This window comes from Lygodium microphyllum, chromosome 14, assembly GCF_053477565.2.
Source record: "Lygodium microphyllum isolate KBCC chromosome 14, Lygodium_microphyllum_v1.1.10, whole genome shotgun sequence".
In the NCBI taxonomy this organism is placed as follows: domain Eukaryota; kingdom Viridiplantae; phylum Streptophyta; class Polypodiopsida; order Schizaeales; family Lygodiaceae; genus Lygodium; species Lygodium microphyllum.
In genome coordinates this window covers 31,573,378-31,589,409 of record NC_141148.1, presented here as the reverse complement: position 1 = coordinate 31,589,409, position 16,032 = coordinate 31,573,378, and the positions used below count along the sequence as shown (strand labels likewise).

The following is a 16,032-nucleotide window of genomic DNA, read 5'->3' as shown; positions in this document are numbered from 1 at the left end:
ATCTTAAAGTATGTAAATTTTATCTTTTCCTTATATATAATTCTCTCTTTATGTTTATATTCTCTCTCTTCTCTTCTCTCTCTCTCTCTCTCTCGGTCTCCTTTTCTTTTTCTCCCCTTTCTCCAAATTTTCCTTTTTTTATTCTCTCCCTCTCTCTCTTTTAAATTTTATCTTTTTATTCTCTTCTTCTCTCTTTTAAATTTTATATTCTCTTTCTCTCTCTCTCTTTCCCCCTCTTCATCTCTCTCCCTTCCTCTCTCTCTCTCAAAATATTTAAATTTTAAAGACTTTTCTCTTTTTTCTTTTTTTTTCATCTCTCTTCCTCTTTTCCTCTCTCTTCTTCTTATTCTTATTCTTCTCTCTCTCACTCTCTCCCCCCTCTCCTCTCCTTTCCTTCTCTCTCCTCTTTTTTCTTTTTTTTCTCTCTTTAAATTTTTTCTTTTTTTCTTTTAAAATTTATCTTTCCTCTCTCTATAATTCTCTCTGTGTTCAAATTCTCTCTCTTCTTCTTCTTCTTATTTTCTCTCTCTGTCTCTGTCCCCCCTCTCCCTCTCTTCTTTTTTCTTTTCCTCTCTCTCTCTCTCTTAAATTTTATATATTCTCTCTCTATAATTCTCTTTCTCTCTGTTCCCTCCCTCTCCTCTTCTTTTTTTGCTCTTTGTATATATATATATATCTCTCTCCTTATTTCAATTAAACAAAAAAATTATATTAAAAAGTTTAATCTGAGAGAGAGAGAGAGCCTAGGCCCTACGCATGAGAGAGAGGGGGGAGGGGAAGAAGAAAATTGTTCAATTAAAAAAAGACTATTTTCTTTCCTCTTTCTCCCCCTTCTCTCTCCGTCTTCTTCTTTTTATCATTTTTTTTCTTCTTATTCTTCTTCTTCTCTCTCTCTCTCTCTCTCTCTCTCTCTCTCTTATTCTATCTCCTTCTCAAAGTGTGTGAAAAACTATGTCCGAAAAATTTTAAATTAAAAAAAGCTTTTAATTTTTTTAATTAAAAAAGTTTAAATTAAAAAATTTAATCTAACTGTGAGAGAGAGAGAGAGAGAGAGAGAGAGAGAGAGAGAGAGAGAGAACCTAGGCCCTACACATGAGAGAGAGGGGGGGGGAAGGGGGAGGAATTTAATTAAAAAGGGAAGTGAGGAAATGAGGCTTTAATAAAAAAAAGGAAAGAGGAAGAGAAAATGAGATATTACACGTGAATGACCGGGATGCTAAGCTCATGAGTAACTTTTGGCAGGCAGTTTTTAGCTCTATGGGTACTCAGCTAGCCCCTTCCACTGTGAGAAAGAAAGGAAGGGAGGGGGTTTTAATTAAAGAAAAGAGGTTTGGAAAAGGGGATAGGTTCGGGAAGCCCTCTGGAGGTTTGAGGCTTTCCGAACCTATAGCTAAAATAATATAATAGTAAGAAGTAAGATGGGTGAAGCCCCAAAGGTAGTATAATGAGAATTAAAGGGCCTAAAATAAAGGCATCAAGGCTAGTGGAAGGTTATGATGACAATGATCATGACGACAATTAGTTAATGACGATGATAATCATGGAAGTTAAGTCCATTTTTGAGCTTTGTAAGCATGGCTTGTGAGGACATACTATTAGAATGGTTGAGTGCACTCTTGGTTGGAGCCATTGAATCACATCAAGTAATCAAAAGTTCCGTAGCATATGCCAAATGTCTCTCTTCCTCTACCCAATCCTTTTTCCCAATCACTTTGGCACAATTGGAGGTAGTCGACAAACATAACTATACACCTCGTGTTGCCTAATTTTCATTGTTTGTTAGTAGTGCCATTTAGGGCATATGCTTATACTATGGTGCAACGACAAGGTGGTGTAGGTCCCAAAAAAATTACCCACGAGTAATTTTAATTAAGTGGTCCATTTAGCCTTGAAACATGTGGATGTCTTACTTTTCTAGAAAGAAGAGTTTATGTTAGAAAAAGGGTATCCTCTCTCTCATCTTGTGCAATAAAAAAGGGCAATGCTCTTGTGTGTGATGTATTGCACCCTGAAGCCAATCAGAGAAACTAGTCATATGTGGCATTGTCCCGAACACCCACGCATACACACGCTTATGTTTAGGTAATGCCAAGAGACACTACGATATCAATACATTAGTCGGAGAGATGGACGTTAAATGAGTCACAAAGGATACCACGGAATAAGAAGAATTCGAATCAATTTACAACCTATGACAATATCTAAATTATAGTAAATATACATAAGTACACAATACTACTAAATTAATATTAATAAATACATATATACATAATTAAAGAAAGAAACATATACGTAAATGAAGGCGTTTTGATCGTCCTTTACATTTTCCTCAGCGCAGAATCGTGCTCGGAACGACGCTTCTGGAGCTGTGTACAGGTGTGTTCTCCTTTTGTCTGATCGTCTCAAAGGGTGGTTCTCTGTCATCAACAGTAATCTGAAGCAGCTCCATTCCTCCTGTCCGGGTTTTCTTGCGGCCTCAACCTGTACAAGCAGGTACGTCCTCTTTCTCCGACGTCTTCAAAGCTCTCTCGTGACCTTCCTGCTTTGCAATCCAAGAAAACTCAAAGCAGCTCAAATCATCTCGTCCAGGATTTCTTCGCCGGACTCTTTTCTTTCAAATTTAAAGATCGCTCGATTGAGCAAAGGATCCGACTCCGATAATTACATGTGATAGAACATCTCATTGCAAATTTGGACTCTATTAGCAGGTATTTCGATGTATCGATCATCTTAATCAGCTGCCAAATCATTGTCGTCTACGTTTTCTTTTGTACTAACCTGAAGTGGAGAGTTACCAAAGAGTTGTTGTGCGAAGTTCTGGAATCTGATAGCGGGGGTATTTTGATATCAATCATCTTAGTCCTGCTCTCGCCTCAAATTGCAACAATCTGAAGTGCAGAGTTGTAAAAGAATCGTTGCTCCAGGTAGTAGGATCAGATTCTGGGGATTAAATTTGGTAGAGCACTTCAAATTTGTAGTAAATTGGCAGGTAGTTTGAAAATATCAATCATCTCAATCTAAATTGTCTCGCCTGCACTTTTTGCAACAATCTCGAGCACACAGTTTCGAAATAGTTGTACTTTGAAGTCATAGGACAGTGTTTGCGATAAGTGAGAAAATGCTTGCATAGATGCCCAGTCATTCAGATTTTGAGCTTCTAATAATCTCATCACTTGACTTGATTGCCATTGGGGCTGATGCATCCGAGACCCTAAGCAAGTACACTCTGGATAATAGGCTGTTTCAAAATGGTTGTCTAACATTGTCAACAGGAAAGTCTAGACCAAGGTAGTATGATTTGTGGGCTTCCCATCTTTACACCTATGTTTGTATGGTGAAAGTATGAGGAAAAGGGGAGTGGGGATGAAGGTGGTCACTTGTATCACAGTCAGTCAGTAATTGTCATTGTTTGACAATGTAGATTACTAGAGCTTATAAGTTTTAAGGTCATGGAATTCAATTAATCTAATCATGCCCTCATCTTGTTTGAAAGTAGAAATTATTCTCAATGCTTTACAACAGATGTCACCGCCTGATTTTGATAAGACGGTCTTTCATTTGCAACAGCTAATCAAGAGACTTTCCAATGTGTGATGAACAAGCAGATGTGTGCTGGTGTGCCTCCTCTTAGAAACCGATTGGAGGTTCTGAGGTCATCATGTTTGAGGCACATGTAAAGTACTAGCTCTTATTGACTATGGGATGTTACATATCCTTATTATTGCTCAGCCATGTGTAAACTGATGACACAACTTTTGCTGGTTTTCTAGGTCTTACATCTATTACGACAATATTTGGGGGAGTATGTTCAAGGATTGTCAGCAGAGGCTTTGAAAATCAGTGTTTGGCAAGGTCTCGAATTGGGCCCTTTTTTCTACTGAATCAACCATTAGTATTTTGCATTTTTGTAGTGAATGTAGGCTCTTAATTACTATGCTTATTATATTGTCTTTTAGTGGTGGCAAGTTGTTTTTAAGGTACTGCTTTGCTTTTTCTATTCCCATGAAAACTCCATGCATCGCTCCAAGGAGTTGCAACCTTCCAAATATTGGCCGCTTTTTGGTAAAGCCAACGCCACACCTTTGGCACAGAGATAAAAGTGGTAGCTTTTCGTCTGATTGGACGAATGCAATGTCCAATTGCTTAAAGAATTTGTGTGTGGCCTTGTAACGATGCTTTGATGCCCTTGGCCTCCATCCTTGAACTAGACCATGTGTCAATGGAGCAGTTTGCCTTGTATAGCATCATTGTTGACAATGGGAAGGGTGGGACTGGAGGCATGGATGTTGATGTATCCACGATATGGATTCTCCTGAAGGAGGGATGTCTTGTTGAGCAAGGAAAATTAAGACCTGAATTAATCTCAAAATGTTATAAATTTCTGGCCTAGATTAACTTCTGAAAATGGCCTCACAAAGAAACTATTTGAAAATGAAAGATATATTTTAAAGTGCAGGACAAAAGGCTGAAAGTCTCTATAAAAGGTAGTCGGGAGCATCCCCTCATCATTCCTGCCCCAGCATTCATCATTACCATTATTGCTTCTCTCCTATCTTGCAGTCATCGCCACTCTCCCTGCTGTGTTTTTACCCTCATCCCTGCACACCAACCTCTCAGCCTTCATTGCCATCATCCTCTTCATCACTAAGGAGGACGTGCTGTTGTTCAAGCTGCGGCCGTCATCAAAGCTGCCGTTATGGGACTGGTTGCTGCTGTTCAAGGCTGTCTTCTGCTGCCTAGTGCAGCCTATGACTTGCTGCTGTCATCATTAACTGATGTGCTGCTGTTGCTGACCTTGGGGGTCTGTCCATACCTGCACTTTCGCGCTAGGAGGCCTGCTGCCATTGTTTCCAGCCTTGGTTGACTGCTACTACTATGTGTGTGATCTGATCTGTCTTAGTACATGATATACTTGCAGTTCTTTCTGGTGTCTCTATCTCCCTGCGCTTATCTCTACCTTTAGTCCTTGGACCCTATGCTCCATTGACTTGTTCTTCATTTTTTTGTGTTCCCTCTTACCCTACTTTTTTCTTACATGATATTAGAGTTGGGTGCAGTCTAGAAGTGGTTAGCACTTGGGCTCATAATTGTAAGGTTGTGGGTTCAAGTCTTACTGGGTACATCACTTGATTGGACACCTATGTTCACATGGTCTGTCCATGTAAGTTTGGGCTCTTGCCCACTTGAATACTCAGTTGGTCCTTCTTGGTAGCCTTCAAATAGGGCCACTAAGGAGGAGGGTCCTAGTGCGATCAAGTATCACTGTTCATTCAGCTTGTGAGTTATCCTATGTGTGCATAGAAAAATTCTACCATGGAACTTGCCCACTCTCTCGCCTAATATTTGGAGGGGAGATTGTCCCCGTAAAGAAATGCTCTACCACAAAAAACACAACGCAATCGTAGAGAAATGCACAGATTGATAAAGAAACACAGTTAGGGTTAGGGCAACTTAGAGACAATGAACACAATGAAAGATAATGAATGAATACTAAATAGAATACAATGCTCAATACAGCAAAGACACTATGCAGTGAAGAATACTAACCCCTGAACTCCCGTGTCTTGAGGACCGGGATAGAGAGTATGAGTTGGAGAGTGTGTCGTACTCTTGTGGATCTTGAAACACAGCGAGGAGATGATGATCAGGCGAATGGAATCACAATGGATGTTGCTATTTTTTTTTTGGGTTGGTTTTTGAGGGCTTTTGATTGTTTTTGAATTGATTCAGCTTTAAGTGAGGGTTTTCAATCAGTTTTTGTCGTATTGAGTAATATGTGCCATTTTTGGAAGAATAAAGGAATGGTCAGGACTTAGACCCAAGACCTTCATAAAACAAGCAAGCTATTCGGACTACCACTGGGTGTTGGTGGCAAAGAAAATCTATGAAGGGTATGCGATGTAAGCAAAACAGATAGATGGAATCAAGCTAGGCAATCGGAGCAAGCAAAGTAGACTGCCCTAGGAGACTACCATGTGGATTGGTGTGAATATGGTGGATCTAGAGCTGACCACTCTAAAAGATTGAAAAGGGATAAATGCAATAGATGCATGTTTAAAAGAATAGACGGCTCCATGAATAGTAATTCTAGAGTAGCGAGTATGTGCATCCAATGTGGGCGGACCTTAAATCCATTTGCAATGGTCAATTTAAAATCAATTCCTAGGCCACCTGGACCCATAGTGACCCGTCCACCAAGCAATGCTCCAATACACTTTGTAGAGGAGCCATTGGAGGATGAAAAGTATGTGAACCACTATCTCTCCTATGATGAGGAGGATAATCCTATATTGAAGGATTTTAGAGACAAGTTCCACTTGTGGCTTTAGGTAGGGGAATAGATAGAGGTCAAGGAGGGGACCCACTAACCAAGAGCGACTAACATGTTGGACTTGTGGACATCCTATAACGTGCCCGCCCCTCAAATTGCAGGACACGTCTTAGCAGCCCACCAAGAGATCAATCTAGAAGACATTGCCCGACACTCCAAAGGAATGACACGGGGTTTTCCAGCTAGGGTCTCTCAAGTCTGCCCTGCAACGGAACTTATCTGGCCATTCCCACTAGGATCGACTTGAATTCCGGGTTCCTAGCAGTCGAGTCTTCCTAATAGCCTTCTAGCGTCGGTCTACAACCGTAGAATGTGCCGTTTAACTATGTTCACCATATCCAATTGAACACTAAAGTTTTGTGGGTTGTCTTTGTTGATTTCTAAGGTCGTGTTCATCAAAGTGACAATAACTCTTTCTAGCTGTACTTCTTTGATGACCTCACTTTCATCCAATTTTATGATAGTGTAATTTACTACCACATTTTTCTACAACCATGTTGTAATACAACACTATTGTTGATTGTATCCTACATAGATCCAAGTAGTAATTATTGAGCTTCGTGAACCTAACCTTGTACGCATTTTTTGTCCTTGCCTTCAGTGCTTTCATATGTATAGCATACATGGGATTTCCTATTAGTTCCAAAACCTTTGTGTTGAGTAGATTTGGGCCTCTATTAACTTTGAAGGTCTAGAAAGAGGTATAATTCTGCTTCTATTCAGCGCATGACCAAACCTAACCTTAATATCCTTGAATATTTTCAAGCAAGTCCATGTGCCAATGTAGGCCTTGTCACAAATAGAGTGTGCATCCGTAGTAGAAAACTCATTGGAGACATCTTTTAATATGAATTCAATCACCTTTTCCTTCATAGCCTTCAAGTTTGGATTGCTCAATACATCTTTCAATGTATTTGCCTTGAGTAATCTACGAATGGATGATCCAAGCCTACCCTCTCCTAGGTTTCCATTTTAAGCGATCTTACAAGCCTTGATAAGTCGCTTTCATTGGCCGCTGTTCACAATTAACTCATTACTTGGCTTTCTCTTTTGTTTATGCTCGTGTTTCAACTTACCATCGATCCTCTTTAGGTCATTCAATTGCACCTTTGTTTCCTCATACGTATGGGGTTATGCAAAAGGCAATGCAAATAATCATGGTTGTGCAAACTACAATGTAACGGTGCTACTTGGATAGTGCCCTCGCAAGGGAATTGTTCACTTGCCCCAGCGTCCTTTTACAATCATAGTCATCCAGAGGATGTGGATAATGATGCAATGTACAAAATAATAAATAACTTGAAGCAATGAATGAATCAAAGTCCTGTCACCCTTAATAGAAGGTGACCACCCCCTCAATATGGAAGGAAAAGCCACAGGGAATCACCCTCCCCGTCAGTTTGAAGTAGTAGGGGAAGGTTCACTTGTGTTGATCTTGGGTAGTAAGTGTTGGAGAATTGGTTGATTGATGCCTTGATCAAAATGTTTGCAAAATTATTTGATGAAGACACAAACTCTAGGCGGATGGTGCCTAGCTTAACTTGCTCTTTGGCGAAATGGAAGCAGACTCTAACATGTCGTGTCTATGGTGTAATGGTCGGCCAACAAGTGCTATGACACTTTGCTTGCTGTAGTAGATGATAGTCGAAGCGTTGCATGGAAAATGTAGAATTGCTAGTAGTCCCCTCAAGTAGATGGCCTTTACGGTGCCATCAAAGAGGGCTCAATACTCTGTCTCAACTTTGGAAGCAACCACTGTCTCTTGCTTATGGCTTGACTAAGAAATTGGAGCTGCGTCCAAAGAAAGCATATGAGTAGGATCATAGCACAGCCAGTAGCCTTCTCCCTTTGGCTTAGTGAGGGGATCACAGAGGAGTTTCTATGCGACTTTTGGAGGAGGCTACATGATAGCTTTAGACCTAGGGAGATTTCTCTCTTCCTATGGCTTGTAGCTCACAAGGGCCTGGTAGTTGGGACGTGGCTTGGATGTGGTAGGAACCAAGTAGCATGCGCAAGATGTGATGAGTCAGTGGATACACAAAGACATTACCTTTGGGATTGCCCTAGAGCCCAAGAGGTTTGGAGGAGAACCCTTGGGATGGTATTTCACGACACAATAGAGAGTGTGGTGGCTACTTAGGGGAGTGTAGCATGGGTCACAAATCGAGGCTGCAACATGTGGCTATGAGGATTTTTAGGGGAGCTACTCTTTTCTCATTATTGGACAATATATGAGTAGGATTCTCACTCCAGATTACTCATAGGTATAGTTGACTTAGGGGCATTGCCACAGATGGGAGTTGATTGCCAGTATCATAGCCTGGTATATTTGAAGTGCGAGATGCAGCCATACCATTGACCTTTTGGATGTATCCACAATAGAGACTCTATGAAAGATTTGGATAGATCATTTACACTCTCCGAGGGAGATGGGAGAGGATGTAGGGCAGCTCTGAGAGGATGAGGAAGATAAGAGAGGCTATTGTGCGGATATGGGATTTAGGCACTTCCTTCCACACTGTCCCTTGTATGGTTTGGCATTATAGCCCATCGGATTGGTTATTCACACAACCATTGTATTTGTGATGTACTTAGTTATTGTGACCTTCACAGAGTTCCTTGTACTTCACATTTTACCTCAGGTTATTCACTGAGGTGTTATTAATAGAATTTTTTTTTCTTGGAAAAAAAAATCATGTAGCCACCGTGAGACCTGGAATCTCCAGTCCAATTTGGATCAATGCATCCCTGCAAAAGCAAACTAGGACTATATGTCAGACCATAAGAAAAAGTACATCGAACATATCTCAACGCACACATACAAGCAATCCAATGTGACATTTTACATGCATGGAAATATTAACCAAGTAAAGAAACAGAGTATGCAAGATCTGGCCTAGTAGGAATGAACAAAAGAAGTTTCCGTACAATTGATCTATATGTATGCTCATTGAAGGACTATCGTAGGGAATTGTCAGATAAGTGGACAGTGGGGTCAACAAGGTGTGGCCATAGGCCATGTCTAATCAATACAATACTGTTCTACTAAGGGGCGTACTTTTATTGTGACTCAAAAAATGCTATCCCTTGATTGAAGTACCTCCATCCCTAAGAAATAGGAGAATTGACCTACGTTAGTCATCACGAATGTGGAACAAAGCCAAACCTTAATATCTACTATGATAACAGAATTTGAGCTTGTGATAAGTAAATCATCTACAAAGAAGAGAATATAGCTGACCTCCTCTAAAGTGTTTTTGACATATAAGTTTGGGTCATAAGGGGTAAAATGAAATCGACAAGTCCTAAGAAACTCATCCATCCTATGGAACCAAGAATAGAGTGCTTGCTTTAGCCCATAAAGAGCTTTCTACAAATGAAAGGCCTCGTCCTTACAGTCAATATAAGTAAATCTGAGAGGCTATTGCATGTAGACTTCCTTCTCCACACAACCATTCAGGAAGGCACTTTTGACATCCATTTGATAGATTGGCCAACCATGATGAGTGCCTAGCACAACAAACAAATAGAATGATATCAATTGCAAAGTGGATGCAAAGGTCTTCTCATAATTTATGCCATATTTTTGTCGAAAGCGTAGCACCACAAGGCGAGTCTTGTTTTTATCCAAAGTTCCATCAACTTTCAATTTGGTCCTAAAGATCCACTTGGTCACGATGACTTTCTTGTGGCTTGGACGATCCGCCACGATCCAGGTCTCATTTCGGTCAATGCTCGTAAACTTCTTTTCCATGGCCTTTGGCCATTGTGGATGTTTTAGAGCTTCTTACTAACTTTTTGGCTCAAAATGCGTTGTATAATTTGCTGTCAATACAGATGCAAATGAAATATTAGATGCAAGCTGGATAGAACTTCAAGGGCCTGCTGGAGTAGAATCGAGTGGAAGGATCCCCAAAGTCCGCATGGTTTGCTACTAGGTGCTGGAGACATTGCACGTGGGTCAGCAGTGGATAGTAGATGTGACTTAGACAACACTACCTCTGATGTAGGAGAAGGGATTGGCTTAGAGGCCGGTGCAATGCTATGTATGATATCCCTCTCATAAAAATGACCTCTCTCCAGATAATCACCTTATTGGTCCAAGGATCAAACAAATAGTGGGCTTTTGTCTCAAAAGCCCATTGTTTGTGAGATCAGCTTTGGGAGTGGGCTTTCCTAGACTCTGAAGTGGGAAATGACAGGCCAAGTGCCAAAAAATTAGGAGATCAGCTTTGAGAGTGGGCTTTCCTAGACTTTGAAGTGGGAAATGATAGGGCCAAGTGCCAAAAAATCCCTTGAAGGGAGTCCTCTAAGGAACCATCGTAGTCGAACACTAGTTGAGGATGTGCACCGAATTGTTAACATCCTTGATTCAAAGGCACCTAGGAAACTCTGTTGCAAACAGTATAGAGTGTGCTATATTCATCATAGTCTGGTTCCTATGCTCTACGAATCCATTCTGAGAGGTGGAGTTGGTGGAGGTGACCTGGCATGCAATGCTGTGCTCCTGTAGAAACTCGGTAAACTTGTGGGACATAAACTCACCACTAGAATCACTTCTCATACATTCTGCTTGATAACCAGTTTGATTATGTACAAGCAATACCCATGAAGAAGAATAGTTAAATGCATCAGATTCATGCTTTAGAAAATACACCTACATGTATTGAAAAATCATCCACTATATAAAAGTACAGTGGACCATTAAGGGCGGCAGTCAATGCTGGCCCACAAAGACCAACATGGATCAATCTAAGAGGTGCTTCAGCTCTTTGTGTGGTCTATTGAGGAAATGGTGTGTGGTGTTGCTTCTTGAGTTGACAAGTTGGGTCGACATCCTTGGACAGTTTTAGGCGTGGAAGGCCCTCAACCATCTAACAATGTGACGACTCACTCTTCATAGCGCTATGGTAGCAGCCAAAGAGCAGCCTATCGACATTGCAACTCCTGCTACTTAATCCACAAGCAGTCCAGCTGCCTATCCAATCCAATCCCTCCACAATGTAGGTTGTCTAGCATAAAACTACTCACTTCAGCTGCCTGCACTTGTAAAGCAATGCCGCAAGTTTATCTACCTGTTTCGGCTTGTTGAGCTTGATCATATAGACGGGTAATCCTTTCCTTATTCCTTGAGTTATTCGCGTTGCCTTGGCTAGCTGGATCTTTGTTTATCTGCTTCTCCTTGAGTTGTGACTAGCTCACCTTTAGGATTCCGAAAGGAGACTCGACCCTTTCCACAATGGATATGAGCATCATTGGGGACTAGCCAGTCCATCCCGAGTAGGCACTCATGGACTCCTAGATTCATTACCTTGAACTTAATAGATGTGGGTTCATTTCCGAGTAGAAATTCCACCTTGGCAGTTTGTCTAGTACAAATGATTTCTTGCCTATTCTCTAGTTCGACAAGCAAAGTAGGTGCAGTTACAGTGGCTACTCCTAACCTTCTTGCATAGGCTCGTGAAATGAAAGAATGAGTGCTGCCATAGTCAATTAGGGTTTTGAATTTCTTACCTTGGTAATCTGATGGTGTTTAGATCATCGAAAATTGGCCGTTCGACCCCTTTTTATGGAGAGTGGCATGAACGGATTGTAAGAAGCTGGGAATAGCAAATAAGTGTTAATAATGTTGATATTATGCCATGTCACATTGACATTGGTATAAAAGGAGAGAAGATGTAAATTTTCACATCTTTTTGACACATTAATACAATTACAGACTTTCTCTCCCTTCTTGCTCACAGCTTCTATGGCTTCCCCTTCTTTCTTGTCTTTCTCTCTCTAAATCTAGTCTTTCTCTCTCCTCGTTACTCTTATTCTCTCTCTTCCTGTGCAGACTTTCTCTCTCCTCTGCAGTCTTCTCTCTCCTCTTTCTCTCTCCCTGGTTCTCTCTTTGACAAGTGGTATCAGAGCTTGAGTCTTTGATCCATTATTTTCTTCCATTTTTAGTCCCATTTTCCTATTTCAAAACCAATTTTAGACAAAAATGGTACAAGACAGTGACTAATGGAGTGCTGTAGGACACCTACAGTTAGCGAGAGACTACATCTGGAGATATCCAAGGTCAGATATGGCGGGTTAAGGCTTAAATGGCTGGACATCATTAAATTTCATGTAAAAATGGAGGTAACTAGGGTAAAGGATGGTTAACCGGGCTTAGTTGGAGACTAAACTATAGTTACTTTTCAAAAGAGAGCTTCTTTTCTCTCTCCTTCAAGCTTTTGGCTGAAGCTTTCATGGTGGCTGTCAAGAATGTCCTCAAATATCTCTCTCTACTGAACATTTCTCTCTGTCAAAGCATGGGGTAAAGGATCCTTACAGCATGAGCTTGAGGAGGAGTACCATGGTTGAGGTGTGATGCTGATGACCAGCCAGGAACAGCCCAAAAAATGCGCCGAAATTTACGCTGAATTCCCTGCTCTCTCCTTCCTGCTCAGCCTCCTCCACATCCTCAGCCATTGATCTCAGCTCTTAAAGGATTCATCAAGCACTTGATTGGCAACAATCTTCAGCCTCTGAAGCATTCTGATCAGTCATTCTCTTGCTCAAACCCTAATACACAGCAGGGCAGCCATAGACACAGACATGGAAGCTCAAATTTCTCAAAATTTTGGACCTTCCCGACCTCCAAAGCTTCTCTAAAGCTAAGTACAAGTTGGATAGACTCCAAGATTGAAGACATTGAAGAGATTTCAGCCCGTGCATGACATTGGAGCTCAAATGGAAGGATTATTTTGGGGCTTTTCATCAAGGAGCTTGAATCTTTGAGGTTCAAGTGTTCAAGCAAGGCTGGAGCATTGATTCTTCAAGGATTTTATCATATTGAAGTTTGTATGGATTGATTTCATGGAGATTTCAAGCTTTATGATGGATTTATGATGGATTATGAAGAACTTTTGCATCAACGGGGTTGAAGCTGACATCCATCATATTCTTCAAGCTTAATGGAGGTATTTCCCTTTTACTAATCTTTGAAATCTCTCAATAATCCTATTGCTAATGGCTTTTCCACTTGTTGATGGGAGGTTATTGATCAATTAATTCACTGGATTGATCAATAGATGAGAGATTAGTGTTAATTTTCCTCAATTTCAGCCTATTCCATTGAATTCCATTTTGATTCAAACCATTACTTATCATAGGTATCATTTGATCAGCTTGATGCATAACCTTGATTTGTTTTGTTGAAATTCTCTCACCCAAGCTGAAATATTGTAAAAGGGCAAGTACTAGCAATCAGTGAGTCACTGAATTGCATAGGTAAGACCCTTCTCCCATCTCAATTTTTCTTATCTCAATCAATTGCATCTCATGAAAGGCTGAATAAATATTTTTGAATTGCATATCATGCTGATTGCTTAGCACACTAGCCTCTGCCATGTTGATATTCCCACCGAGGAAAAATGTGGATGCCGGGGCAGATAGTGGGATAAAAGAGAGGTGACCCTCCCTCACTATCGAAGATCCCGAAGGGGTGCAACCAACCGACCCAGGGGGAACTTTGCCCACCTCCCGGTGATTTGGAGCCCGTGTATGGAGCTTGTCATGCCGTTTTATCCCTCACACAGGTACAGCGAGTGGAGGATTGAAGATTGAAGACTTTCCAAGGACTCAAGTACCTACAGGACCAAAACAGGGTAAAACAGGGAATTTACAGGTCACTTACGGGGTATTTACGGGTGGATACAGGTACACCCTTCATTGCTGAAGCATAGGTGTGTTAGATATGATCAATGCCCCACCCTCATTAGGTGCTACCAATGATCCATGGTGCTTAAAGTTGTAAGGCCCCCATTATGAGGAGAAGCCAAGTGTGAGCTCGGACATTGGTGGAGTCCTGACTTGTATATCAGATGAGGTCTATGTGACCGGATGGCAAAAAGGTGACCATTGTGGGTCTAATCTTTGGGTTAGACAGAGTGGTTAAGTTGGTAGCAACTCGAGGCGCATTGCATTGAGTTGCGGTGTAAGGGAGTTAAAAGGGGCCCCTATTGTGGGGTTCGGGGGCCGGGGAAGCGGCCCCTGGCTGGGGGGTCCCAGGGGGGCCAGGGGGCAGCGCCCCCGGCCCGATGGTAAAGGGAATATTCCCTGGCCGACTAGTGGAGGCTCATATGGTAGGTCGGTCAGCAGGCCGACCTAATGACCTTCGCGGGCTATAAAAGCTAAACCCCTTCGCAGCCATCTCACACTCATCTTTCACCCAGTCAGAGTTGTTATTCCAGCTAGCCTTAAGCTCTTCACCTATCTTCTGTCTAGATCGCCATCTAAGCTTCACACAGTGGAAGCGCACGGGTGGACAGAGCCATCTTTGTATCAGTTGTTTGGAGTTAAAGAATTTACTGATTCTCCTCTTATCTGTTGTGTACTCTCTATCTCTTTCTCAGATTCTGCTCGCTGCGCCGTGTAATATTTTACAAGGTGCAGGTACTACAGGGTACCCACAAGTCCTATATACCCCTTTGCAGGGTTTGGTAGCCATTTGGGGTTACTATCTTGCATTACAGGGTCAAAACAGGGCACTTACAGGTCTAGACAGGGTGCAGGACTGGACAGTTCAGACTTTGAAATCCAGCTATAGAATTTTCTGTCCTAAATCTGTTATAGCGTGCTATAGCTTATCTCGAAGAGGGCATTGTTAGCTTCGATTCGCACAAAAAAGTTCTGAAATCGGAGCTTCCTAGCCAAAGTTATAGCCGTTTTACTGACAAAGGATACTGCAGGACTGCACTAATATGGTAGGACATAAAGGCAAAAATAAGGTCCAGGAGGATTATGCTCAGCAAATCAGGGATTCCACAATGGATAGCACACTTCAGGAGAACCCTGAAGAGCTTCAACAACAAGGAGAAATCAGTATACTCACTGATACTTTGTGTGCCCATGAACAAAGACATAGGGAACGACACGAGACCATCTTGTAAAAAATGGAGCAGATGGTTTAATCTACTGATCAGACCAAGGCTTCTATTGATAAGTTGGTAGAATCCCACGACCAACTCATGGCACAAATCTCTAAATTCATACAATTGCAAATGGCATCAAAAGAAGTTAATGAGAAGGCTTGTTCAAATTGTGGCCCTTCAGTCCCACTTCAACCATCCAACCAAAATGGTCATGGAAATGGGATCATTGGAAGAAGAGGCATTCCAAATAGTCAGTATGAAGTAGGAGAAGCTTCACAAAGGCATGATGACTATTGGGCAGTTTGAATGGAGCTAATACTCAAGCTTTTGGACTGCATACTCAAAATTCCAGGGGTACTTTACCAACAGGAAGGTTACATGGTAATTCTCAGCCACCTGTTGGAAGATTTCAGTCTCAATTTGGAGGTTTTGTACTTGGAAATCCTGATCAGCCAATCTTGGGACAGCAACCCTTTCATGATAGAGAATTCAAGGACAAAATTGTTTTAGCCAAATTCAATGGCCAGTCATCTTCACCATCAGAATTAGAGGAATGGACCTCTAAGATGGAGTCCTACTTTGATATATATCCTAAAACTGATGATATGAAGATTCACTTTGCTTCCTTGCACCTAGAAGGATTTGCCCATACTTGGTGGAGGTATATCAAGAAAGAGAATGTACTTATTGAGAATTGGGAAGCTTTCAAGGCACTTATGGCTGAAGTCTTTGTTTCGCCTCTTGAAAAAGAGAAGCTAGCACGGAGATGGTATGGTTTGGAACAAAGGGGCCTAAGTG

The 16,032-nt window shown here is 41.4% G+C and overlaps 1 protein-coding gene across 3 annotated transcripts in view; it reads left to right on the top strand.

Annotated features, from left to right (window-relative positions):
• The first annotated feature begins 2,323 nt into the window (after window positions 1-2,323).
• Window positions 2,324-16,032, top strand: part of LOC148025458 (calcium-dependent lipid-binding family protein) — a 222,825-nt gene continuing 209,116 nt past the window's right edge. For 2 of the 3 annotated variants that reach the window (XM_087692590.1, XM_087692592.1), the window contains exons 1-4: window positions 2,324-2,493; window positions 2,590-2,708; window positions 3,568-3,673; window positions 3,771-3,852. In XM_087692590.1, the coding sequence (XP_087548716.1) occupies window positions 3,659-3,673; window positions 3,771-3,852 (97 nt within the window). In that variant the 5' untranslated portion in view covers window positions 2,324-2,493; window positions 2,590-2,708; window positions 3,568-3,658. The remainder of the gene's footprint in view (window positions 2,494-2,589; window positions 2,709-3,567; window positions 3,674-3,770; window positions 3,853-16,032) is intronic. The other variant, XM_087692591.1, reaches the window with a different exon arrangement.